The sequence below is a fragment of the Oculina patagonica genome, chromosome 8 (assembly GCF_052425735.1).
Source record: "Oculina patagonica isolate OP01 chromosome 8, crgOcupat, whole genome shotgun sequence".
NCBI classification, from domain to species: domain Eukaryota; kingdom Metazoa; phylum Cnidaria; class Anthozoa; order Scleractinia; family Oculinidae; genus Oculina; species Oculina patagonica.
This window is the reverse complement of record NC_135765.1, coordinates 14,472,626-14,500,095: the sequence shown is the minus strand read 5'-3', so window position 1 is coordinate 14,500,095 and position 27,470 is coordinate 14,472,626. Positions and strand designations below refer to the sequence as shown.

Sequence of the window (27,470 nt, the reverse complement as noted above, 5' to 3'; positions counted from 1 at the left end):
CATACTTTTTGGCATCGAAAGAAAACGATTTGTTTGTCCCATGTCAGGAGGAGCATTACAGAAGGATTCGTCTGAACAGTTTTTCCTTTTCCATGTAATATCTGAACTTTTTTCGAATTGAACTTTTTACGTCCTTATCCTTTAACATCGAAGTTATAACTTCGTTTTCTGTTTTACAGTCGTGGAACGAAGACGTCAAAAAGGTGAGACAGCGGCGTTTACGTGCCGCCGCCTCAAGTGCTTCAGTAGCCTCCTACGCAGACGCTCTTTGTAAGTTTCTCATTTTTATTCGCATATAAACGGCGAGTTTTCTTGTCTCACTCCAGAACAGCTGCAAATTATTCTTACTTCTTGAATAGTACTACTTATTTGTATACCCCTTATTATCATTTTCTTTAATTTGTCGCGATTTATTTCCTTATCCTTACGTTGTACACAGAATACATCAGGCAACAGATGCGGATTTCAGTAGAACGGCAATATAATTTAACTTAATTTGGCTCTTATCTTTAATATCATTTCGCCATTTCGTGTTTTAAACACGCCTTAATTGACTGTTTAGTCGTTGTAAATTTAATGCAAGAAAACGCCTGATACAATAATGTAAACTAAAATGATGACTTTATATTTGATCCAAGTCTTGAGCTGTAGTGTTTTAATGGACTAGAGAAACAGCTGTTTACATTTTTCACATTTTAGAGCATGTTCGGAGTGAAAAATGAGTTTTGGAGACACCAACAAACGATGGGTGTTGCCATGACAACAATAAGGTTGTAACCTTAAAAAAGGGCATTTTTGTACACCACCCCCCCCCCCCTTGAATATCTAACTGTATGCAAAATATGAAGGGGGGTCAAAAATTTTCATTTCTCACTTTGCTTCATTCTTACGCAGAAGTGCTCTTAATAAATTCTATGAAGAATGCCCGAAGTTACATACATGCATGAAGATTTTTTTCCCATCTAAAAGTATGAAAACGGGATGAAATTTAGTCCATAAGAGAGTGCTTGACAAAAAAGTTGGCAACCAAACAGTAAACAATTACACAATCGTCGGTTGTGAGTTATTATATACAGAGTAAAAATGCAACTACCAAGACAAAACAAGTTAGAAAGAAATGAATTAAAGTGTTCGTCAAGTAATGAAATGAAAACTTGGATTAATTTTGGCCGTGCTGGTTGGAACCGTCAAAGACGGGATTCACATGCACAGCAGAACTTGCTCCAAATGAGAATTGAGTTACTTCTTGACGAATATGGCTTAAATTATTCAGCTCTGGCCTAAGGAGAATGATATATATTTTTGGCAATATTATGCAACAAAGAAAGCCATAAGCACTCAACAGTGTTGTAACACAGTCCAAAATAGTCACATACCATCCATCCATTGAGAACTCTACCGGGTGATAAGCTAACACTGAAAACGAAAATATGTACATCGAAAATGCTATTCGTTTAGCCTCGCTAAAGTTTTCTGGGATGTTTCTTATTTTAAAGGAACAAAATGCAGAGAAAACCGTTTGAAAGAGAATGTAAGCGCACGTTACCAGGAAAAGGCTTTCTCCAATAACAAGGTTATACGCCTTGCACTCAATAAAAATGTACTGATCTGTCAGAATGTGTTCCTTTTTGATAGGCGCATCCAGGAGAAGCCAGGGTAGTAACACAAGTAGCAGTAGAATGTGCATAGTTATGATGATCACTCCCTGCATTCTATTTGTAAGAGAGGTTATTACAAACGAGTGCGTTATTGGAACTTGAAAAGCACTAGAAATGCATAAGATTTTGACCAGCAAAAATGACAGGCATAAGTTGTAAGTTACGTAACGCCACGGGTAAATAATCTTGCAAATAATGTCTGTAGGTTCGAAAAGATTGATAACTACGAGGGTTAAAAGCATCAGAATGCTTACCAGGAGAACAAGGCTGAACTCCCTGTTGGATGCCTTGACAATGGGCGTATTCCAAAATCTGCAAGAGACAGTCAAAGAAAAAATTGTGGCGATTATACCACAAGCACTGAACACAAGAATGATTATTCCTCCTACACTGGAATACTTCAAATTGGCCAAAGGTAAATCCACGCACTTTGTTCTAGCCTCATTAGATTGTTTTCCTTGTGGGCATTCAATGCAGCGTTCAGATCCAGGAATCGGGTTGACTGTACCACGAGGACAAGAGACACACTGCCAACAACATGGCGAAGTAAAGGCTTTTCTGGTTCCAGCTGAGCACTGGTCCAAACATTTAGATTTGGGTGGACTGCCATTTGGAGTTTTCCAGCGAATTGTTTCGAAAATATGTAGCCGTTTGTCCTGTTGGTCATTTTCTTCCCATTTTCCGACTACAACTTCTTTTAGTTGCTTAGTATTGGTGTTTTCCACTTGTTGTAAAGTTAGAATATCATAGAAGGCCGATCCTCTGTCGCCAAGTTTATCAAAAGTTATATTCCCCGTTAGTCCAGTAAACTTAACTTTAGAAAGGAGACTTTGCATGCCATTCATATCCATATTAAGTTTTCGCTGGTAATCTCTGTCTGTCGCGCTGGTATCTTTGACCAAAATATCCAAAGCATGTGCCACCGAATATACAGCGTCAATGACGTATGGAGTATAGGGACTCTTCATGGAATCAACGAAATCATTAAAACAAACTTCGCTGTCCTTACTTGCCGAACAATTTTTAATCAGTGTCCTAATCTCGCTCCACCATTCCGGAAAGTATTGATGAATTGTTTTGAGTCTCAGTTTGTTTTTATGTTTTTCAAATCCGTGGTCGGAAAAGTTGTGAGGTTGAACGCTTACTACTGTAGATTCATCATAAGTGGTAAGACCTGTAGCTAACTGGAAATCGTCGCTTAGAACCCAGACTCGCCCTGTGAGGTTTTGTCTGTTGACTTCACTAACAAAGTCCGATAGGTAGCTTCCGTACAACCACAATATGATAACTCTGATATTTTGCTGCCGACGCAGTATTGTTACAATATTTCTAATGCTTAAATAGTAACCCTCATTGGATATAAATTCTGTCATAGCGACGCAAAAGGAGTTGTTTCTAGTTGCAGCTTCTTTAACTAATGACCATAATCCGTTTCGTCCGTATGAATCATCTCTTCCCACGGCGGCTACGTAAGTCCAATTGAAGTACTCTACGATGTCGGCCATGGATTTTGCTCGAAAGGTGTCTGAAGGGGCCATTCGGTGCAAATGCTTATAAGCATGTGAACTCAGTTCAGGACTCGTTGCACTCGCACTAATGCCTGAGTAATTCAACATTTGAAGACATCCGCCAATAACAACTGCGGCGCTAGAGTCGTCTGGCCCGATCAGTGCCATGACCGACTCCTGTCCAATTTTATTCTGGGTTATGTTCGTCAAACACCTGTCATTAAAAAATTCGCAAATGATTCTCGTTGCTTGTGGAATGATTTCACAATAATCTCGCAAATCGTAGCCAATAGTTATGTTTGGAAGAAGTTTCGAATCATTGTTTATCTTTTCAATAGCAAAGATCATGGCTAGGGCGCGATCCAACGCCGTGAAGTCAAGCTCACCGCATTGGTTTTCAGATGTTCCTCTCGAATGAACTGTGAAAAGTCCACCTAAAATGACATTTCCTTCTCTATGTGGTGCTTGTACAACATCGGTGAACGAAAGCCAGAAAACAAAGAGGAAGCTGTAAAATGAAGGCTTGATACGGTTCATCTTTAGAACAAAGGGACCGCGTATGCTGTATATGTAGCCGTATTGACTGTTTGCTTCGAGCGACAGAAGACTGCGACGAATGTTCCGTCGTGATCTGAATGTTGTACTTAAGCGATGGTTCCAATTTACCAACTCTCAGTTGTCGAAATCATGACCTACAGGTACATAAATGTTCAGAAAGGTGGTTTATACGAAAACAATTACGATGTTGAATGCAGCGGTTAGCAACTTACATAAGTAGCTGGCAAACAGCTGTAAGCGGTGTTAAAACTTTTTTCTGTGTTGCTTTAGTTTTAATATTTGAATTTCATGATCGATATTTTAATTCCACGATTGATGAAGTTCATTTACATATTATCAGCATAGAGCGAACGCAAAAATGACAATTCAATTTATTTTTGGATAAAGGCCCGGCCAAACGCACTTTAAACATCAATTTCCACCAAAAATTATTACCGTATTTGGTCAATGGGCGTGATAACGGTAATTTGCCACTTGGAAAAAAGCAAAATTTGTAAACCATGTAGCTTCATTAATTTTGCATCCGAAAAAGGCAGTTTGAAACAAAACCGTATGTTCAATTAAACGCTCATCTTAAGGCCCGGCCAAACGCACGCAACATATCCCAACATTGTTGCGGATGATGTTGGACCAAGTATGAAATGGTCAAATTTTTTCCCAACTTCTCCCAACATTTTTGGATGTTGCATGATGTTGTTACTCGTTTGGCTACGTTCATGCAACATTGTTGCGCTGGAGCATGCCCACTATTTCGATTTGTGCCATCCAACCGTACCGCAACATATCGCAAAAGGGTTGCCAAACGCGTGCAACATGCTGTGCACAACAATGTTGCGATATGTTGCGTTGAAATCTTGCGTGCGTTTGGCCAGCTGCTTCACAGTATCTCGCAACATGTCCCAATGATGTTGGGATATGTTGCGTTAAAATGTTGCGTGCGTTTGGCCGGGCCTTAAGATGAGCTTTTAATTAAACATATGGTTTGGTTTCAAATTACCTTTTACGGATGCAAAATTAACGAACATACATGTTTTACAAATTTTACTTTCTTCGAATAAGACTAAATTTTGATAAACATTTGACAATAAAAATAAGCGACAGTAAGACACAACGTTTCGATGTCATCCTGACATCATTTTCAAGTGACAAATAAAATAACGGTTCAACAGTGTTATATATGCGGTTAGAGGTGTGATGTTTCATTAACATATTTGTTTTAAACAAATAGTTTCGCGCGGATAGAATCCGATTGCGTGTTCAGGCTAGGTTTATTCTTTCTAATAAACAACATTTCGTAAATCAAGCAGTCCAGTTTTCCGCTGCATTTCTTTAGGACGGAAAAATTACTAGTAAGGTCGCCGATGTTATTAAGGCCGTGATCGTTCTTTAAATGCTTCCCGATTGCGGAGAACCTATGTTCATCAATACGTTGGTGTAGGTGCCGGCTGGTATAGCCGACATAATCTGCATCGCACAGATCACATTGGTAATTGTACACAACGCATTGTTGATTTATTAAAGGTGGTTTTGGTTCACGCATCTTGAGATCTTCACCGATTTTGCGACTCTTGAATACTGGTTGAAGAGCGTGATCGATTTTCTTGCTCAGGTCAGATAGTTGTTTTTTGACTCCGTCGGCCGACGTTTGATCTTTAAAAGGTAATACCACTCGGTGAATGATATCCTTGTTGTTAGGTACTTCAGCTGGCACGAGAGGATCTTTGGTCATCACTGAGGTGACAAAGTGAGAAATGGTTGAGTTAATTAGGCTTGCAGGGTACTTGAGGTTCGTAAACATCAGCTTCAGGCGATCACATTCAGTCACGAAAGACTCCCATGTAGATGACAGATGAAAAGCACGGTTTACCATGGTTTTTATGAGCGACTTCTTGTACCTTTTGTCGACATGGCTTTGGTGATGGAGCAGCAGGCCGGTATTTGTTGGCTTCCGGTAAACACTGGTTTCCAGTTGGTGACCTTTCTTAAGTATTTCCATACCAACAAATGGTAACTTGTTGTCAGAAGCTAGCTCCATTGTGAATTGTATGGATGGGTGACAGTTGTTAAGTGTTGTTAAAAAGGCTTCTGCTGCTGGCACATCTTTCATCGTGGCAAGCGTGTCGTCGACATATCGCCTGTAAAACTCTGGGAGCTTGTTGTCATGTTCTAATTTCTCTTCGATGGAGCAGAGAAATGCATTCGCCATAAGGGGTCCCAAAGGTGAGCCCATTGCCACTCCGTCAGTCTGTTCGTAAAGCTTGCCATCGAACTGGAACAATTGGTTCTTAGTTGCTACTTCAAGAAGTTGAATCAGATCAGGCTGAGTGATGTTCATCTTGTGGGTTTCGTTAAACCAGTTGTCTACGAACGCCTTTTCAGCGATTATTTCGATGGTTTCTTGAAGTGGTACATTGGTAAACAAAGATGTGACATCATAAGATACCAATACGTCGTTCTCGTCGACTTTTCGGTTTTGAATCTCTTCTGCAAAAGCGAACGTATCAGAAATCGTGTAGCGATTAACTGACAGCGGCTTCAGTTTTTCATCGAGCCACTTGGCGAGGGCATAGTTGTAGGTACCCGTGGCAGACAGGATTGGTCTCATTGATAACTTCTCTTTGTGTGTCTTTGGCAGACCATAAAGGTGGGCAAGGCGTGAGCCTTTCAGACAAACGGAATCGGCAATCTCCTTTGGCAGAATCTTACGAACCACAGAATCGAGGTGCTTCTCCTTTTCCAAAAGGGGGTGGTAATGTTTCGGTGGCCGGCCTTTCATCTTTGGTCTCTGCAAGCTGACAGGAGCGAATTTAGATGTGTCATTTATAGATGCTTGACTCAAAAGGCTAACATAATCGGATTTGTTTCGACTACACCGGTACCCTTGTCTGGCTTCGTGACGACGATGTTATCTAGTTGTTTCAGCTGCTTTATGGCCCTTTGCAGTGTTTTCGGTGGCTTCGGTGATTTGCACTCGATGTAATTAAGTGCAATCGATCGGAGGGTGGCTGCGGTTAACTCTTTCTTGTCATCAGATAGAGTGCGCTCCAGTTTCCAGTACAATTTCTCGAAACTAGCTTGTACATCAATGGCGGATATTCGAAACAAATCCGATTATGTTAGCCTTTTGAGTCAAGCATCTATAAATGACACATCTAAATTCGCTCCTGTCAGCTTGCAGAGACCAAAGATGAAAGGCCGGCCACCGAAACATTACCACCCCCTTTTGGAAAAGGAGAAGCACCTCGATTCTGTGGTTCGTAAGATTCTGCCAAAGGAGATTGCCGATTCCGTTTGTCTGAAAGGCTCACGCCTTGCCCACCTTTATGGTCTGCCAAAGACACACAAAGAGAAGTTATCAATGAGACCAATCCTGTCTGCCACGGGTACCTACAACTATGCCCTCGCCAAGTGGCTCGATGAAAAACTGAAGCCGCTGTCAGTTAATCGCTACACGATTTCTGATACGTTCGCTTTTGCAGAAGAGATTCAAAACCGAAAAGTCGACGAGAACGACGTATTGGTATCTTATGATGTCACATCTTTGTTTACCAATGTACCACTTCAAGAAACCATCGAAATAATCGCTGAAAAGGCGTTCGTAGACAACTGGTTTAACGAAACCCACAAGATGAACATCACTCAGCCTGATCTGATTCAACTTCTTGAAGTAGCAACTAAGAACCAATTGTTCCAGTTCGATGGCAAGCTTTACGAACAGACTGACGGAGTGGCAATGGGCTCACCTTTGGGACCCCTTATGGCGAATGCATTTCTCTGCTCCATCGAAGAGAAATTAGAACATGACAACAAGCTCCCAGAGTTTTACAGGCGATATGTCGACGACACGCTTGCCACGATGAAAGATGTGCCAGCAGCAGAAGCCTTTTTAACAACACTTAACAACTGTCACCCATCCATACAATTCACAATGGAGCTAGCTTCTGACAACAAGTTACCATTTGTTGGTATGGAAATACTTAAGAAAGGTCACCAACTGGAAACCAGTGTTTACCGGAAGCCAACAAATACCGGCCTGCTGCTCCATCACCAAAGCCATGTCGACAAAAGGTACAAGACGTCGCTCATAAAAACCATGGTAAACCGTGCTTTTCATCTGTCATCTACATGGGAGTCTTTCGTGACTGAATGTGATCGCCTGAAGCTGATGTTTACGAACCTCAAGTACCCTGCAAGCCTAATTAACTCAACCATTTCTCACTTTGTCACCTCAGTGATGACCAAAGATCCTCTCGTGCCAGCTGAAGTACCTAACAACAAGGATATCATTCACCGAGTGGTATTACCTTTTAAAGATCAAACGTCGGCCGACGGAGTCAAAAAACAACTATCTGACCTGAGCAAGAAAATCGATCACGCTCTTCAACCAGTATTCAAGAGTCGCAAAATCGGTGAAGATCTCAAGATGCGTGAACCAAAACCACCTTTAATAAATCAACAATGCGTTGTGTACAATTACCAATGTGATCTGTGCGATGCAGATTATGTCGGCTATACCAGCCGGCACCTACACCAACGTATTGATGAACATAGGTTCTCCGCAATCGGGAAGCATTTAAAGAACGATCACGGCCTTAATAACATCGGCGACCTTACTAGTAATTTTTCCGTCCTAAAGAAATGCAGCGGAAAACTGGACTGCTTGATTTACGAAATGTTGTTTATTAGAAAGAATAAACCTAGCCTGAACACGCAATCGGATTCTATCCGCGCGAAACTATTTGTTTAAAACAAATATGTTAATGAAACATCACACCTCTAACCGCATATATAACACTGTTGAACCGTTATTTTATTTGTCACTTGAAAATGATGTCAGGATGACATCGAAACGTTGTGTCTTACTGTCGCTTATTTTTATTGTCAAATGTTTACTTTCTTCCCAGTGGAAAATTACCGTTATCACGCGCATTGACCAAATACGGTAAAATTTTTTGGTGGAAATTAATGTTTAAAGGGACTGTGTCACGGATTTTAGCCAAATTTAGAAATGAGAAATGACTATTAAATTCGGTGAAATATAAAAAATAACCTGTTAAAACAGTGAAGGAACATTTCAATAACACAGCAACAAAAGGTACGGATGACCAAAAGTGACGAAGAATGAAATGGATTGCGATATGGGTTTTTGAAATGGGCTGCACAGTTTTCAAAGTTAGTCTCGTTTCCTTGTAACTCAAAATTATAATCCCCGAGAGACACATCTGGTTACAATAAGGCTATAGTTTTGTAATTTAGATGCATGTAGTAATTTTTTTGCAAACATTAAGATTCACAACAAGTATTGAGCAAGGCTTAATAAAGCAAACTTAACTTAGCTGTGACACAATCCCTTTAAAGCCGACGAAGTATATTTTTTTAGCTTCTTCAAGTCACAGATTTGAAGAAAAGACTTAGTGTTTGTTTATTTTTGAGTTTACTATTTTATTTTCAAAAGGAAATGTTTAGACATGCTGGCTAGGCTAAATTTAGTCACTCCATGTTTTCTGAGAAACCTATGGTTTCTAGCTAAGAGCCTTTCTAGTTCGATTTTCCCAGTGCCTGCTTAACTGTGGAACGAATACCAGGCTTTACCAGCTGATTTTCGTCAAGAATCCGCATACTGAAACAAATAAAATGTTTTCATTATTTTTTTCCGAAAAATATGCGCGCACGTATATTCAGTTTAATTTGCTAAATACCATATTAGGAAGCATTAAGAGTCTGCACGCGAATGCTTTAAACACTGAAAAACATTATTCTCGCTATTGTGGTGAGTAACTTGAACTTCGTACTTACCTTCGTGATTTTTTTACAGGAACTAAAGAAATTCATAAAGTGTATGGAAGTGAAGTTCTCAAAAGAACTGAACGAAGATTTAACCAAATTTAAAGGGTGTGTCTCGACCAGTGTGCATTGCGGCCGCGCCGTCTGTTGATGTTTCCATCCGGGGAAGGGGATACCTCTCACACTGGAATTCAGAGAGAATTGGCGGAGGCCATAGCAAGCTGACGTCCAGAACAACAAAAAGGAAAAAGGAAAAAGAAAAGTCCAAAAAGGGAAAGTCCAAGGACTAATTAATGTACGCGGTTCCTTGACAGTCGAGGAATTGAAAGAACAAGTACGCCAAGAAAGCAAAACAGGAAAGTTTGGAAGTTAGTACGATGGCCCAGAAGGCTCACAGTTCAGTTTAGATTTTTCACAGTTCAGTTTAGATTTTTCACAGTTCAGTTTAGATTTTCCACTCAATTCAATTGTGATTTTTCACACAGTTCAGTTGTGATTTTTCTGACAGTTCAGTTTTTTTTTTGAACACGAGAGAGCCTGGAACTTTTTCTACGGGCACAAAGACTGTCGGGACACCTTGCATCCTCCCGCCATTTTGAAACTCGTGTTTGGATGTTTTGTTATTCAAATGGATGCTATAATAAGGCAAACTGTACGAGAGGAGATCAGACGTCAGGCTCAGAACAACAATGAAGGCGTCGAATCGACCGCTACAAGTGCAACTCCACCGTCCAATCCAAACCAACGTACCGTAAATCGTTTGTCAGGACTGCTCGATCGCATCCGCGGCCAATCGAAAGGAAAGAAACGAAAAGCCGATAAAGAACATCGGATCCAAGTTCGTTGGATTCATTACGACGAGAAGTCAAAGCTTTTTGTTCCAGTTCGTCAGAAGAACGGTGGGGGGAACCGCTTTGTTACTTATAGTAGACTGGACCCTCCAACTGTACAAGAGGTGAAGCAAAAAGCCAGTGCTTTGTTCTTCCCAGATGGTAAAAGTGCTTTCGCTGGTCCCGTTGATGATATGCTTCTAGATATCTGCGACACAACCCAGACAGCCATTATTGAATTTCCTGGTGATGGAACTATTGAAACTTACTTAAAGGACAAAGGCCTTTACCCATCAACAACCTACCTTTATCTAAGATCACAACATAAAGATGCAATATTTTCAGAATTTGAAGATGAACCTGGAGATTTTGAGCAGCCAAGCAGTGTGAACATCTCACAGGTAGAATCAGGTGTCAGTAAGCGTGTTGTCTGCTCAGTATGTAGCTGTACATTTTTGGAAGGTGAAGAGTGTATTGGATGCGAACAGGACAGAGAATATGAATCTTCCAGGATCGCTGATGGAGGGGGAAGTGATGCCACAGAAAACTTAGCCTGCATAGCTGAGGCTACAGAAAACTCAGTCCCCCTTACTGTGGATGAAATAAGATCCAGGCGGGTAGCAGCTTTATCAAGTCCCAGTTCATCTGAAAGAGTGTTAGTAAATGAAGGATCAAATGGCAGTGTGACTGAAGGTGGCAATTCCTCAAGGCTTCTGACTGAAGAGAGTACCAACTATGGCCAAGGCTCTGCAGAGGAAAGACCCCCTTCTCGCTCCAACTCAGATTCAAGAGATCAGCTTTAAAAAAGAAGTCTCACAATTCACCGCACCTGTGTAAGAACTGATTTAATTGAACATTTTAAAGACCCCAGTGTAATGAACTGTAATATCAACTTTCGTATTATTAATGAAAGGGGTGACTTAGAACCAGGGGTAGGTATTGGTGTAAACTGTGAGGTATATAGTTTATTTTGGAGCCAATTCTCAATTTCAATGACCATTGGCGAAAGGGAGAGGGTCCCCTTTGTAAGACATGACCACTTTGTAAAAGAATGGGAGGCTGTGGGAAGAATTTTGGTGAAGGGATATGAGACTGTTTCTTATTTTCCCACATTTTTGTCAAAGGCATTTGTATGCTACTGCCTCTTTGGCAACCAAGTTCCAGATAACCTTTTTATTGACTCCTTCACAAAATATTTATCTCCAGTGGAAGAGGAGTTGATTTTAGATGTCATGAGGAAGAATGAACTTCCCGATGAGGGAGATGAGTTCAGTGATTTCCTTGAAAGGTTTCAGTGTAGGAGGATGGTAAATAGTGGAAACCTTAACAAGGTTATTCTTGAAATAGCCAAGCAAGAGTTAGTTCAGAAACCACATCTCATGATTGCATCGTTACAACCTTTTGTAGAGCAGTTGAAGCAGTACCCCCCATTTCAAGCTATTTCAAACATAGAGGCTTTGTATCATTCTCTCAAACCAACAACAAAAAAAGTGTTATCTTGTCTCTTCTCGAATCCAGTAAATGAGGGAGAAAGAGATGCATTTAAATTTTTGCAAAGATTTATTAGAGGTCTGGACATGTCAAAGCTGCAAAAGTTCTTGCAATTCACAACAGGAATGGATATCCTAGTTGGCAAGAAATTAGAGGTAACATTTATTAAATGCGAGGGCTTAAGTGCAAGACCTAGGGGTTTTAGTGGATTATTACTAAGCAGAGGTTTCCTAACATAAGACCTTTTGTTTTTATATGTGACAATTTGACCTCGCTAAGCCATCGTGAACCTTTTGGAGTGAGTTTCATTGACTTGCTGCGTATTAGGTTTGTCAGTGTTTTCAACTTACTTTTACAAGATAGAAGTTTTGTTAATCTGTTGAGTTCTGTGTTTTGTTATGCATAACGACGTTGACTTGTGAGGACCTCGAGTCCATAAGTTGAGTTAATAACTTAGAAGAACTATGTTGTTCAACTTTCGTTTAGTTTTAGTTCACAAGTTGGCCTATATTCAAGATGCTAGCACTGAGTCCAGTCCAATCTAGCAGTTACTGAGAATACTAAAATGTGTTGCCTAAATTTTACCTTAGGCATACAAATGTTTATTTTTGAACAAGTAGAAATGCAATAAAATCATGTCATTGTTAAATAAATGGGTTTGTGACCTGATTTCATCCCGTTACTAAGTAATTGGTGATGTGAAAGAGCGCCATGAAGCACTCCCCTTGTTGTGAAAGATATACATGTATAGAAAGAGCCCTGTTGGTCAGCGAATTCACTAAACAAACAAGATGGAGTATATATATATATCTGTTCTATTTTGAAAATTGCTTTTCCATCAATGGAAGGGTGGGGATGTAACGGCAAGCATCACAAAAGGTCTGTACACTTTTCAGTGGTACCTGTTAGTAACAACAATGAGAATAAACTTGTATGCCAAGCAGCTTCTCGAAGGAAAAAATACTTATGTTAACTTTTTCACCTCTTTTAGCAATTTAATGTATAGTTCAAGAGCAGTATTAACATCATGTGGCTCTTGAAGGTTAAGTTCATTCATGATAGTCAGAGCAAATTCTTTGAAATCCTCACTGTAATCGGTTGGGCTCATCGTAGAGTGATCAACAAACTCCTCTACTTCATCTTCATCAAAATTCACTTTAAAGTCATCTGTACCGTACAAATGCGGTAGGAAAAACATGCAATCAGGTCTTCCCCTCGGACCACTACTGTTTCCAAATTTGCTCGATGATATAATGTGCTGATTCCACAATTCGGCCACTTGATAGAGCTCTTTTTCTTAGCAAAGGCATGAAGCAAAATCGGATGCAATCAATGTGAACTGGATCTGAGTCATTAAATAGACCGAAGTCACGTAAATCTTTAAAAAAGGTTATCCACCATCCAGGACCATCTTTCACTAGATGTGACCAGTACGCTTCAATCCTCTGATTAGCTGTGGATCTGCCAGTGAGGAAACAACCAAGTCCTGCATCCTCGTTGTAAACATATCAGGTTTTGCGCATGCGCGTGAGGACTGGACAGAATCAGACACGTGTGCTTGTACTGATCTGTACTCGTTAGATACACTGTTAGATAGAATAAAAGTTAGCTTCAGCACACTTGGAATATCTTTACATGGTGTCAGAAGCGGGATTGTGAAGTAACCAAACATACCATTTAGCTCGATACACTGGAGAAGGTGGAAGAGTGAAGGATTTCCGAACGACACGCGTACGATTGATTCTGACAAGAAGACAACATGGCCGCCAGCGCCTCATTCATTGACAAGGGTCCAACCATGGACTGGAGTACGGATGAAAACCTATACTCACGCTTCAAAATGTGGAAACAACGCTGTGAACTACTCTTTACGGGGCCGATGGCCAAAATTGACGAAGAAATCCAGTGTAAGCACCTGCTTTACTGGGCCGGTGAGCACGGCTTGGAGCTGTTCAACAGCTGGGGCCTCTCGGCAGACGAACAAAAGAAACTCGAGAACTACTGGAAGAAATTCGAAAACTACGTGAAACCCCACTCAAACGAGTTGATCGCCGCTTGGGAACTTCATAATCTTCGACAAGGTACACTATCGTTGGAAGAATTTATTGCAAAGCTTAGAATCCTTGTCAAAGAAGCCAACTATCCATCGGATCATCATGATCGATTTTTGAGAGACTTCCTTGTACTCGGCATGAACTCAGACCATGTCAGAAAGGAGTGTTTCAAAGAAGGAAATGCTCTAACATTTAGCAAAGCTAGAGAAATGGCAAAAGCAGACGAATCAGCAGACAAGCAGCTTAAGCTAATGAACCCAGTGTCAGAAGTACACCCAGTTAGCTCAACGATGAGAAACCAATTCCCAAGCGACCAGCTGAATGCAGTAGCCGGCGGATCAAGGCAAAACCAAAAAGGCAACAAGTCAGGAAAAACGCAACTCTGCAGGAATTGTGGTTGGGGTCCTCACTCTCGTGAACAGTGCCCAGCAAGAAATGCAACATGTCATTACTGCCAAAAGGTGGGACACCTTGCTAAGGTATGCATTTCAAAACTTAAAAAGAAGAATGTGCATGAAATTGAAGCTACTAGTAATAACAATGCCCTAGCTGAGTCAGAGCCTACCCAATCATTAGGTGATTATGTGTTCCTGGGCCCAATTGAAGCAACACCTCTGGCCATGAATGTAAATGTTGTATCCTGTAGAGAGAAGGCTCTGCTCGAAGTCTCCTTGGCATTGAAGCCAGAAGGAAAACAAATGAATGCACTTTGTAAGATAGACTCAGGGGCTGAAACAAACATTATACCTAAGTCCCTATACCAGCAACTAAGCCCTGAGACACTAAGCTTACAACAACCTACAGTGAAGTTAACTGCTTATGGTGGAGCCGAGATCCCAAATCTTGGATCTTGCCAAATATATGTGAAGGGTCCTAACAATCCCAACCCCAGAGTCATCCAAGCAGAAGTTGTTGACGTTGATGGTCCTGCCATAATTGGTAACATGTCTGCACAAGATCTAAACCTCCTAAAGCTCAACTGGCCAGTCACAGCCAGCACAAATGCAACTACCCAGAATGTTGTGCAAAGTGAAAAGCCAATGCCCAATGTACATACTGTTAAACTATTTGACATCAGAGGCAAGCAACACCCCTTCCCACTGACAAAAGACTATCTGTTGAAAGAATATCAGGATGTCTTTACAGGAATTGGCTGCTTCCCAGGACCCCCATACCACATCGAAACTAACCCTGACATTCCCCCAGTACAGCATGCCCCAAGGCAGGTTCCAGTACAACTACAGCAAGCCTACATGGAAGAGCTAGACCAGTTAAAAGAATCCGGAATTCTGGTTGAGGTCCAAAATGAGTATACCCCTTGGGTTAACTCCACTGTGGTTACCATAAAACCCAACGGGTCGATCCGTCTGTGCTTGGACCCTCGGGATCTCAATAAGGCAATCAAACGCAACCCCTATTATGTGAGAACCATAGATGATGTGATACCAAAAGTCAGTGGCTCCACCCACTTCAGTATCCTTGATGCACGCAGCGGATTTTGGCAAGTTGCTCTTGATGAGGAGAGCAGTAGGCTGTGCACCTTTAACACCACATGGGGAAAGCATAGATAGACAAGGCTTCCATTTGGCCTTACCTGCAGTGGAGATGTGTTTCAAGAAAAAATGGATATGGTCTTTGGCAGACTGGAAGGGCTCAGCGGTATCGCAGATGACACATTTGTCTATGGTACAGGCGAAGCACATCATGATCAGCACATACTAACTGTCCTTGACACAGCAAGAGAGAACAATGTGAGATTTAATCCAGACAAATTCCAGTTTAAAGTGAATGAAGCGTCCTTCTTCGGGCTCACATGGACCCCCGACGGGATCCGCCCTGGCGAAACCAAAATAAAAGCAATCCGTGACATGCCTTCCCCGAAGAACCTTACAGAGCTGCAGTGCTTTTTGGGCATGATTAACTACCTGAATAGGTTCTCACCCATTCTAGCCCAAGTGTCAGAACCTGTGCGACAGCTGATGAAAAAAGATGTACCATTCTTGTGGCAACCGGAACACCAAAGGTCATTCCAGAACCTCAAACAAGCAATCACTGAAGTACCAGTCCTAGCCTATTAAGACCCCGAAAAGGAAAACCTTATCCAGTCTGATGCGAGCCTTAAAGGCCTTGGATGTGTCTTGATGCAAGAAGGAAAACCAGTATGCTATGCCAGTCGATCGTTAACTGAAACTGAGTCTCGATACAGTAACATAGAGCGAGAGTTACTTGCTGCCTGTTGGTCACTTGAAAAGCTTAACCATTACGTGTTTGGTAAGAAGGTGGTCATTGAAACCGACCACAAGCCACTCGCAAGTATCTGGAAGAAGAGCATATCAAGCGCTTCACCACGTCTTCAGAGGCTCCTACTTAAAATGTCCAAATACAACGTGGAGATCAGGTACATTCAAGGAAAAAGCAACGTGATAGCAGATGCCCTTTCCAGGATTAGCCACATGGAGCCCCCTGTAGCAGACAACGAAGTCCCCGTGGTCGAACTGGACACGATCTCTCGAACCCTGCCAGCCAGCCCTGCCAAACTAGATGAAATACGAGAGTGCACTAATCAAGACGTTGTACTCAGTCACTTAAAAGATGTCGTGCATCATGGATTGCCAGAATATCCAAATGAATGCCCACAAGACCTGAAAGAGTTCTGGAACTTCAGAGAGGACCTGAGTGTTGAAAATGGCCTCATTCTTAAGGGACACAAACTCGTAATTCCCAGTAAGCTACGCCCACAGATGTTACAAATCATACACCAAGGACATATGGGAACGGAGAAATGTCTCCTGAGAGCAAGGGACAGCCTGTTTTGGCCAGGCATATCAAGAGACATTAAAGAGATGACAGAGAACTGTCCGACATGCGCACAATTTTCCAAACAGCAACCAAAAGAAGCATTGCATCCACACAATGTACCCAGTTATCCATGGCAGAAGCTTGGATGTGATCTGTTCGACTATCGAGGTGCCGAATACTTAATAGTCGCAGACTATTACAGCAAATACCCCATAATTAGAAAGTTGAGCTCCACGACATCTGCTGCAATAATTAACCACCTCAAATCAATCTTTGCAGAACACGGCATACCAGAAACCCTGGTATCTGACAATGGCCCTCAATACAGCAGCAGGGAATTTGCAGCATTCTGTGACCAATGGGGTATCAATCACATTACTAGTTCACCAGTGTATCCAAAGAGCAATGGATTTATAGAAAGGATGGTACAAACCGTAAAGAACCTTCTAAGGAAGTCCGAGGCTGCAGGGCAAGACCCATATCTTGCACTCTTATCATACCGGGCCACGCCTGTTGACAGCAACTTACCATCACCAGCCAAGTTGCTGAACAATAGAGAATATCGCACACAACTACCCAGCAGTGGACGACTCCAACGGTCACAAGCAAAAGAATGCCACCGAGATCAGCTGCAGCACCGCCAAGATGTTCAGAAACTGCAGCATGATGGCAAGTCCACACGTGAGCTACAAAAGCTAGTACCAGGCCAACCGGTATCGGTGTTTCAACCAAAAACCAAGACCTGGACTCCCGCGCAAGTGAAAGAGGAAACAAACCACCCAAGATCCTACATTGTAGAGACAAACAGTGGTTCTGAACTAAGGCGCAACAGAATACAGCTAAAACCGTCAGGCCGAGTACCAGCAAGCTTTGAAGGGCAACTGCTCTCTAACCAAGACAACCCACCACAGTCCAGTGCACCTACATCTACATCCCACCAAGTCCCGTCACCAGGATTACCACAGACACCCCAGAAACCAGCTACAGCTGCTGAGGGAAGTCCCGACCAGCATTTGACAACCAGAAGTGGTCGCGTTGTAAAGAAGCCATTACGGCTGGACCTTTAAACGTTGTTAACCAGAACAACTCAGCTTAGCCGTCTGAGAACTTTGTTGCGTTGGATTTAGTTTGAACAATCTTGTGTTGTTTAGGTTCCAATTTATAGGCCAAGTTAGTTTCTTTCACCCGGCAAAGTTTTCAGGGTGGAGATGTAAACATATCAGGTTTTGCGCATGCGCGTGAGGACTGGACAGAATCAGACACGTGTGCTTGTACTGATCTGTACTCGTTAGATACACTGTTAGATAGAATAAAAGTTAGCTTCAGCACACTTGGAATATCTTTACACTCGTCACTATGGCTTGACCTCAGAAATGTATGAACTGCTGCCACCATGCTGTTTTCTGTTCCATCATCCGATCTTACTTTTCTTGGCAAGCCACCAACTTGTTTTAATGCATCAAGGTAAAATTTGGTAATCACCTCAGGATTGTTATTTGTGGTTCCTACCTCAAGCCAAATTAGCCTCCTTGAAAATCCATCAATGCCTCCGTGTACACAGAATCCGTAGGGTTTAAGTTTATCGTAACCATCTATGTGCCAAACGTAATTTGGCCCTTTTGCTTGGTAAGTTCTTCGTCGAAGTCTCTTCCTTTTTCGGCTTTCGACTCCTTCTGGATCAATCTCTCTTAACATTGTCATGATTCTTGATCTCTTGACAAAATATCCTTTTCTTCTGAGTCTGGCCCAGAGTCTGCGATAGCCAACAAAGCAACCACTTCCAACGATCTCTCTCTCTCTCTATTACCTGCTTTAACTCATCATTAGGTATATTGTCCGCTTTTCTCGATAAGCCTAAGGTTTGAAGTCTCCTTTTGACAGTCGATAAACTGATTTCTATTCCGTGAAGTTTTAAAAACTCCACAATTTCCAAGTTGGTGTATCCCTGTTTAAAATAGCTGGCTATTAGTTCTAATTGATCATCTCCAGGAATACCGTTCAAATTCATGCATGGTGAGTAAAGTGGCAACGGCATTTTTGCCCTGCTTGAATGCAACGTATTGAACCAAGATGGCCGACGTAACGAATCAAAATTCCCGCCTTTTCTGAACTTAATAGAAGCCCGGATGTCAACGATAAAGGGACTGGGAAGGACTGATAACAATAAAACTGAATTGTGAAAAATCACAATTGAACTGTGTAAAAAATCACCACTGAACTGTGAAAAATCTACAACTGAACTGAAAAAAAAAACTAAACTGAACTGTTAAAAAACTAAACTGAACAGTGAAAAATCTAAACTGAACTGCGAAAAATCTAAACTGAACTGTGAAAAATCTAAACTGAACTGTGAAAAATCTAAACTGTACTGTGAAAAATCTAAACTGAACTGTGAAAAATCTAAACTGAACTGTGAGCCTTCTGGCCCATCGTATTCAGTCGATAATTTGCAGTACTTTTTTTTCGAGCGGCTGTTATGAGTTTTGAATTGCTGTAATTAAATTTGCTCGCCCAATTAATGCGAGTCAAAACCCCTTTCAATCACCTTACGTGTGTTTAACTGAAAAGAAAGCTTTAAACCTTGTCAACTTCGCTAAGGGTTTAATAAGTTGCTTTTACTTCTTCAGCATTCATTCAAAAACTCATTAATAATTCATAAGGCCATCAACCTATCAACTGGTCGATAATACGTCACGTGGATCGACTTTATATTGATAAAACCTCTTCCTTATCAGTATGCGGTGTTTTATCAGATATAAAGTCACTGCACGTGATTTATGAATGTTAATTGACAATACATCAACTGAAACAACAAATGGTGGTGAATATTTAATTTTCTTTACACACGCAGTACATTTACTTTTGTACAAAATTAATAGTACAGTTGTTAAATACAGATCCAGAAAAATTCTGTACCTTTCACCATTCTCTTTGCACACTTCTTCGACAAATTTAATCAGCCAAAAGTTCAATGACTCAGCCGTCATACTGGTTATGTCAGTGTCCAAGCGTTGCACTTTAGAGTTGTCAGTTCTGAAGGCGCGAGGCTCGATTGCTGGACTTCTGTTTTTCCTACCATTCTACCATTCCCGAAAAATTTTCAAGGACCACTTTGTCACTGCATGTGTTGACTTTGGGGTAGCACTTTCTAATAATTTCCTCTCTTCCTCGGCATTTTTAGGCTTTCGAAAATCCCTGGAAGTGGATGCCATGTCCTCTTCGTTCAGTTCAAAACAAGTGTGAGATTTGATTTTCTTGCATACTAATTTTCTACGTAATATTTTTTTCGTATGCTAATTTCCAACGTCCACAGAGGCATGGATGATATGAACTCTATTGGGACACGCTTATTTAGGAATGTCTTTGAAGCCGTTCAATAAACTCGCAGATCGTGCTTCATCAAGTCTAAAACACTCGGCTGCGCCTCGTGTTTTAAACTTGATAAAGCACTCCTGCTTGTTTATTTAACATTACTTAAACCAACATTTAGAAGTCAATGATCATTAATGGTGTTTATTTAGTGTTTGTGGCTAGTTGAACAAAACAATTTTTTCGCTCGTGGTAATTCTTGCTACATTTTGCCACAGCTTTTGCAACGATTTTGCCAGTTATTTTTATTACATCAATGAAGTTTTAAACTGTAAACTATTTTCTTGTATTCATGTCTATGTTTAATTTATGGCAAGATACAAAATAGAGTTAAAAATCACAGAAAGGTAAACCTAAATTCTCGGAAAAGTCTGCGTATGCCATGGTTAAAAATATAGAGGATATTACATGGTTGCGCGGAGATATGAAATTTATCTTCGAGTGTTCGATATCGGTTTTGAACACGAGAAGATAAATTTCATATCTCCAAGCAACCATGTAATATTCTGTTTATTATATAGACCAACTCAGGCGGTGTTGGACACGGTTCACGTGACATTTTTCGACCAATCATTTGTCACCTTGGTGGAAGCAATGGCGGACAATGTTGTCGCAGGATTTTGAGAAGGTCTCATCTTCTTCGCGCGATTCCGGCGAAACTTTAACGGTTGTTACGGATTATTTTATTGGAGCTGGAAGAATAATACCTAGGCCAGTCATCTGTCAAGTTCTGAATTAAGGGAAGCGATTTTTCTCTCAAAACTAGTCGATTGAAATCATGCCATGTGGTAAAGGGTTGTTTGGCGCAAGCTTTCGACGTCGATGAACATTTGCTCATTTCTTGACAAACAAGGATCAGTACTGTAGATTATTTTTGCATAGAACTTAAGTTCGATAGTTGAACTTTAAGAAAAGTACGGTGGGCCCGGGCGGGCCCCGCCGTTTTAACGGTCAAATTTGGACTTGAAGTTGGGGGTTTTTCCTTGATATGTCACTCAGTTCTCTTCCATTTCGCGGCATTTTGCGGGAGTTGATGGTGTGATTTATGTCGATGTTCTTACAGGACAAGGGCTTAATTTGGTACTCCCGTTGATGTGTATTTATATTTTAATGTTCACTTGCCATTTTTGTTATTGTAGTGTTTATATCATCCTTTTGTTTGGCCGATATTCGGCATGTCGGAGCGATTGCCCAGCCACAAGTAGTTGAACTAAAATGCTCCCGCAGTCCCGCAGTCGACGAATAATTATCCTTCGCTCATGCTTTATGAACGAGAAATACATATGTATTCCCTAGTTATCCTTCGCGCAACACGCTTTAGTAAGAACGAGAAATTTGCATGTATTCCACTTATACTTCGCGCACCCGCTTTAAGAACGAAAAATATACACGTATTTCACTTATCCTTCGCGCAACAAGTACTCCACTTATCCTTCGCGCAGCACGCTTTAAGAACGATAAATATATATGTGTTCCACTTATCCTTCGCGCAGCTCGCTCGATATATCGAAACGGCCGTTGGGCCCTCCAAGTAAAACAACCCAGCGAAAATCCATCAAAAACCACGATAGGGCGAACTGCGTTGGCCAGTAGTACATCGACGTACTTCATACATAACTCGACATTTCTGAAAAACAAAGCGCCAAAGATAAGTTCAATTTTAGCCCGTTTACTTCGATCACAAACGTGCTAGAATCGAATAATATTTCCAATAGTCGACGAACCGCGATGTTTCGAATCCAAAATATGAGTTGTTCCGCCGTAGAATGTCGCCTTTATGAATCCAGCAATACGCATCTATGATCATCTATAGGTGCTACTAGGCTCGCGAAAGATTTGATATGGATTTCCTACGATATTTTTTTCAGCATCGGAATATCTTCGCACCGCGAGGAGATGTTTACAGATCGGCGATCAGACGATAATAAGTGCAATTGAAAATTTCTTCCGGCATGCTTTGCGAGTCGTGTCCAACACCGCCTGAGACCAACTAATTACGATGTTTTTGGCGATTTTCCGAAGATTTCCGAGGATTTTCTGAAGATTTCCGAAGATTTTCAAAATGTTGTCTGAAGGTCGTACGAATGTTTCCGAACATTTTTTGAAAATTTCCGAAGATTTCCGAAGCTAACCGAAGATTGCCGAGGAAGATCCGAAGATGTTTCGACTTAATATCGATAAACTTTGGCTCATTGAGCTATGAAACGTGGCAAACTGCGAGATGATTGGTCAAAAATGATATCCACACATGTGTGGATACGATTGATATCCACACATGTGTGGATACCATTTTTATTATATATATAGCGAGAATTTTAAGCAATAAACCCTGCAAATAGAATTCTATATTTGCTATATTTCACATGTAAAAAAAAGTGATACATCCAATCAGCTTCACGTATAGCTTTCTTCACATGTGAAAAATATAACCAATCAGCATCTAGAGTAGTACGACTCGACCAATCACAGCGCGAGAATTCAAATGGTTTCCAACGAGGTTGCGGTTGAGAAAGCGAGTGGCAAGTTTGCTCTCGACAGCAGCTTATGTTTTGAAAACATGGCTACACGTTTTGTTCCTTTACAACACTGCCTTTTTAGAACTTAATGGAAATGCAAGCCAACAGAATACAGCAGCGATAAAAATCATTCTTCAAAGGCGAAGTGAAGACAGGCGAAGGCGAAGTGTCGAAAAGTGAAAGCGAATTGAAGACAAGACTGTCATCGGAACTTACAACACATCCGCGGACTTTCTAAGAATATTCAGGCACTCTTGGGATCGTCTTGGTAAAGTAAATTGCATTTTTTTAATCTGGATTTTAGTCGTTATTGCTGTTTAATTAACCGACTCCTTGTGCTGCAACAATTTGTTCCAATTTCGCAAGTTAATTCGCCAGTAGTTAATTCGCTTGTGGTCAAGTTTCCTCGATGCGATACGAAGTTTTGCTTTTGAAACGGAAGTTTTCGCGCTGTTTTCGGTCGTTCGTCCGTATACACTTATAGAGGGGGAACCACGCTTGCAGCTACGGGAAGTTCGGGATCTAACACAGCAACAACAGTCCTTTGGAACGGCAGAGAATACGCAGTTACTTGGCTCCAACAACAGAGATTTATTCCAACAACATAACCAGTGCGTAAGCGCTGGCAGAACATAACCAGTGCGTTAGCAGGACATAACCAGTGCGTTAGCAGGACATAACCAAAGAATATTTTACAGTGCTGTTCTACTTAAGGGCAAGCTAGTGACGCGATACAGATTACATCATACGAGAAAACGCTATTTTTGAGAACATAAATAAACGTTTCTAAGCTCGATTGGCTAAAGTTAATCCTAGTTCTGAAACATTAATAACTTTCAAAAACTCGCAGGTGTATTACAGCTTTCTGCAGGTTGCATTTACAGTTTAACAGTTATCTACAGTTATGATCTCACAGCTAACAAACCAAAACAATAATTTCTACGTTGGATTTTCTATGTTTTTAACAGCGAAGCGAATAAATAAAACTAAACCAAATAATCATTTTCCTCTCGTTACACTTTTAACGTAAATGTAACGCAGTGTGTTTATTTAAATAAAGTTCTTGTCCAGGAGAGTTTGTTGCCAGTAATTATTTAAATAGAGAATTCGCTTGTAAGGCTATTGCATTTGTAGCTTTGTTTTCTCGCGCCGTAACTGTCTTATGTCAAAGGTTATAAACTGGAAAAATCGGCGTAAAGTGCTCAATGGTTGAATTCTCCTTAGATATATAATAAACAAATTACAGCATAGAAAGTGCTTTGTACGGATTTATATTCACTCGTTGCAAAACTTTGGAAAACTCACTCGTTCGCTACGCTCACTCGTTCGTTTTCCAAAGTTTTGCAACTCGTGAATAAAAATCCGTACGGCGCACTTTCTATGAAGTAATCTATATTTCTCGATTTGCTACCACTCGCTAAAGCACTGCATTCTATATAATAAAATTATATCAGAACAAAAAAGTCCCTCATTAATAAATGCTATGACGAATGCCCGAAGTTATATAACTGCATGGGGAATTTTTTCCCATCTAAAATTATTACTCAAAGTATGAAAACGGGATGAAATTTAGTCCATAATAGAGTACTTGACAAAAAGTGGGCAAGCGATCAGTAAACAATTACACAATCGTCGGTTGTGAGTTCTAATTATTTACAGAGTAAAATTCACCAAGAAAAAACAAGTTAAAAAAGAAGCGATTTGAAGTGTTCGTCTATAATAAAAGGAAAACTTGGATTAATTTTGGCCATGCTGGTTGGAACCGTCAAAGACGGGATTCACATGCACAGCAGAACTTGTTATAAATGAGAATCGAGTTACTTCTTGACGAATGTGGTGTAAATTATTCAGCTCTGGTCTCATGAGAATAATATAGATTTTTGGCAAAATTATACAACAAAGAAAGCCATAGGCACTCAACAGTGTTGTAACACAGTCCACAACAGTCACGTACCATCCATCCATTGAGAACTCTACCGGGTGATAAGCTAACACTGAAAACGTAAAAATGTACATCGAAAATGCTATTCGCTTTGCCTCGCTAAAGTTTTCTGGGATGTTTCTTATTTTAAAGGAACAAAATGCACAGAAAACCGTTTGAAAGAGTATGTAAGAGCACGTTACCAGGAAAAGGCTTTCTCCAATAACAAGGTTATACGCCTTGCACTCAATAAAAATGTACTGATCTATTAGAATGTGTTCCTTTTTGATAGGCGGATCCAGAAGAAGCCAGGGTAGTAATACAAGTAGCAGTAGAATGTGCATAGTTACGATGATCTTTTCTTGCATTCTATTTGTAAGAGAGGTTATCATAAACGTATGCAAAATTGGAACTTGAAAAACGCTGGAAATGCGCAAGATTTTGACCAGTAAAAATGAAAGGCAAAAGGTGTAAGTTAAGTAACGCCATGGATAAATAATCTGGCAAATTCTGTCTGTAGGTTCAAAAAGATTGACAGCCACCAGAGTTAAGAGCATCAAAATGCTTACCAGAAGGACGAGGTTGAACTCCCTGTTGGACGCTTTGACTATAGGAGTATTCCAAAATCTGCAAGTGACAGTCAATGAAAAAAGTGTAGCGATTATACCACAAGCACTGAACACAAGAATGACTATTCCCCCTGCACTGGAATAGTTTAAATTAGCCAAAGGTAAATCCACGCACTTTGTTCTAGCCTCATTAGATTGTTTTCCTTTGGGGCATTCAATGCAGCGTTCAGATCCAGGAATCGGGTTGATTGTACCACGAGGACAAGAGACACACTGCCAACAACATGGCGAAGTAAAGGCTTTTCTGGTTCCAGCTGAGCACTGATCCAAACATTCAGATTTCGGAGGGCTGCCATTTAGACTATTCCAGCGAATTTTTCCGAAAATATGTAATCGTTCTTCATGTTGGTCGTTCTGTTTCCACTTTCCGACAACAACTTCTTTTATTTCCTTAGAGTTGACATGTGCCACGTGCTGAAAAGTTGAAATATCATAGAAGGCCGATCCTCTGTCGCCAAGTTTATCAAAACTTATATTTCCCGTTAGTCCAGCAAACTTAACTTTAGAAAGGAGACTTTGCATGACATTCATATCCATATTAAGTTCTTGCTTGTAATCTCTGTCTGTCGCCCTGGTATCTTTGATCAAAATGTCTAAAGCATGTGCCACTGAATATACAGCGTCAATGACGTAAGGACTATAAGAACTGTGCATGCCATGAACAAACTCATGAAAACAAGTTTCCTCGTCCTTACTTTCTGAGCAATTTTTTATCATCGTAATAATCTCGCTCCACCATTCCGGAAAGTACCGATGAATTGTTTTGAGGGTCAGTTTGTTTTTATGTTCTTCAAATCGGGGGTCGGAAAACCTGTGAGGCAGAACGCATAGTACTGTGGATTCATCAAGGGTAGAAAAATCTGCAGCTGACTGAAGAGAGTCGCTTAGAACCCAGACTCGCCCAGTGAGTTTTTGTCTGTTGACTTCACTAAAAAAGTCCGTTAGGTAGCTTCCGTGTAACCACAAGATGACAACTCTAATATTCTCTTGCCGACGCAATATTGTCACAATACTTTTAATGCCCAAAACGTAATCCCCATTGGGTACAAATTCTGTCATAGCGACGCAGAAGGAGTTGTTTCTAATTGCAGCTTCTTTGACTAATGACCATAATCCGTTTCGTCCGTATGAATCATCTTTTCCCACGGCGGCTACGTAAGTCCAATTGAAGTGCTCCACGATATCAGCCATGGCTTTTGCTCGAAAGGTGTCTGAAGGAGCCATTCGGTGCAAATGCTTATAAGCACTTGAACTTAGTTCAGAACTTGTTGCACCCGCACTAATGCCTGAGTAATTCAACATTTGAAGACATCCACCAATAACAACTGCGGTGCTAGAGTCGTCTGGACCAATGAGGGCCATCACCGATTGCTGTACATTTTTACTCTGGCTTATGTTCGTCAAGCACCTGTCCTTAAAAAATTCGCAAGTGATAAGCGTTGCTTTTGGAATGGTTTCACAGTAATCTCGCACATCGTAGCCAATTGTTATGTTTGTAAGAAGATTCGAATCGTTGTTTATCTTTTCAATAGCAAAGATCATGGCCACAGCGCGATCCAAGCCACTGGCGACAAGCTCGCCACACTGGTTCTCAGAAGTTCCTTTGGAATGAATTTTCAAAAGTCCGCCCAAAATGACATCTCCCTCTCTATGTGGTGCTTGCACATCAGCGTAGAACGAAAGCCAGAAAATAACGACGTAGCCGTAAGGAGAAGTCTTAATACCATTCATCGTTAGTACAAAGGGACTGCTTTGGTTGTGGCTATTGATTGTTTGCTTTGAGCAAGAGAAGATTGCGCTGAGCCTCTCGTGGTGATTCACATGTTGTACTTAATTGTGCCAGTAGTAGTTGAAAATATGAACTTGGTATATAGTTGTTAGAAGGGCGATTTGTACGAAAAAAAAACTTTTCGATGTAAGATTTTGTAGCGGTTAGCAACTTATGTAAAGCTAGCCGAAAAACAGCTGTTAAAGATGACTAAGCATGTTTTCTGTATTGCTTCATTTTATGATGCGGTACATGATTGTTGAAGTTCATTTTCCTGTTATTGGTTTAGAGCCAACGCTCAAATGACAATTAATTTTCGGTTGACATATGAGGTTTAATTAAACTTATGGTTTAGTTTCAAACTGCCTTTTTTGATGTTAATTGAGAGACTGTGACACGACTGTTAGTATAGTCTATTTGCTTACTATGGAACGTATGTAAGCAAAGAAATTACTTCTATGGATCTAAAATTAATGGCAAAACCATAGCTTCTTCACAAACAAAAACGTATCCCGAGCGTTATAATTAAACATTACAAACAAACGAGGTTAACTTTGAAAACTCTTTAATCTAACAGCTTCTCAA

The 27,470-nt window shown here is 40.7% G+C and overlaps 5 protein-coding genes across 5 annotated transcripts; 2 read left to right on the top strand and 3 right to left on the bottom strand.

The window, feature by feature from the left end:
• Positions 1-646: 646 nt before the first annotated feature.
• On the bottom strand, positions 647-3,703 carry LOC144664171 (extracellular calcium-sensing receptor-like). Its single transcript, XM_078525284.1, has one exon. The coding sequence runs from the start codon at positions 3,701-3,703 to the stop codon at positions 1,160-1,162; it is 2,544 nt and encodes an 847-aa protein (XP_078381410.1). The 3' UTR covers positions 647-1,159.
• Positions 3,704-4,769: 1,066 nt separating this feature from the next.
• On the bottom strand, positions 4,770-6,810 carry LOC144663865 (uncharacterized). The gene has a single exon (XM_078524945.1). The coding sequence runs from the start codon at positions 6,498-6,500 to the stop codon at positions 4,941-4,943; it is 1,560 nt and encodes a 519-aa protein (XP_078381071.1). The 5' UTR covers positions 6,501-6,810; the 3' UTR covers positions 4,770-4,940.
• Positions 6,811-6,838: 28 nt separating this feature from the next.
• LOC144663866 (uncharacterized) lies at positions 6,839-8,614 on the top strand. The gene has a single exon (XM_078524946.1). The coding sequence runs from the start codon at positions 6,912-6,914 to the stop codon at positions 8,469-8,471; it is 1,560 nt and encodes a 519-aa protein (XP_078381072.1). The 5' UTR covers positions 6,839-6,911; the 3' UTR covers positions 8,472-8,614.
• Positions 8,615-11,213: 2,599 nt separating this feature from the next.
• Positions 11,214-12,068, top strand: LOC144664170 (uncharacterized). Its single transcript, XM_078525283.1, has one exon. It carries the CDS (start codon positions 11,214-11,216, stop codon positions 12,066-12,068), a length of 855 nt encoding a protein of 284 aa, XP_078381409.1.
• Positions 12,069-24,304: 12,236 nt separating this feature from the next.
• Positions 24,305-26,903, bottom strand: LOC144664169 (extracellular calcium-sensing receptor-like). Its single transcript, XM_078525280.1, has one exon. The coding sequence runs from the start codon at positions 26,846-26,848 to the stop codon at positions 24,305-24,307; it is 2,544 nt and encodes an 847-aa protein (XP_078381406.1). The 5' UTR covers positions 26,849-26,903.
• Positions 26,904-27,470: the final 567 nt, after the last annotated feature.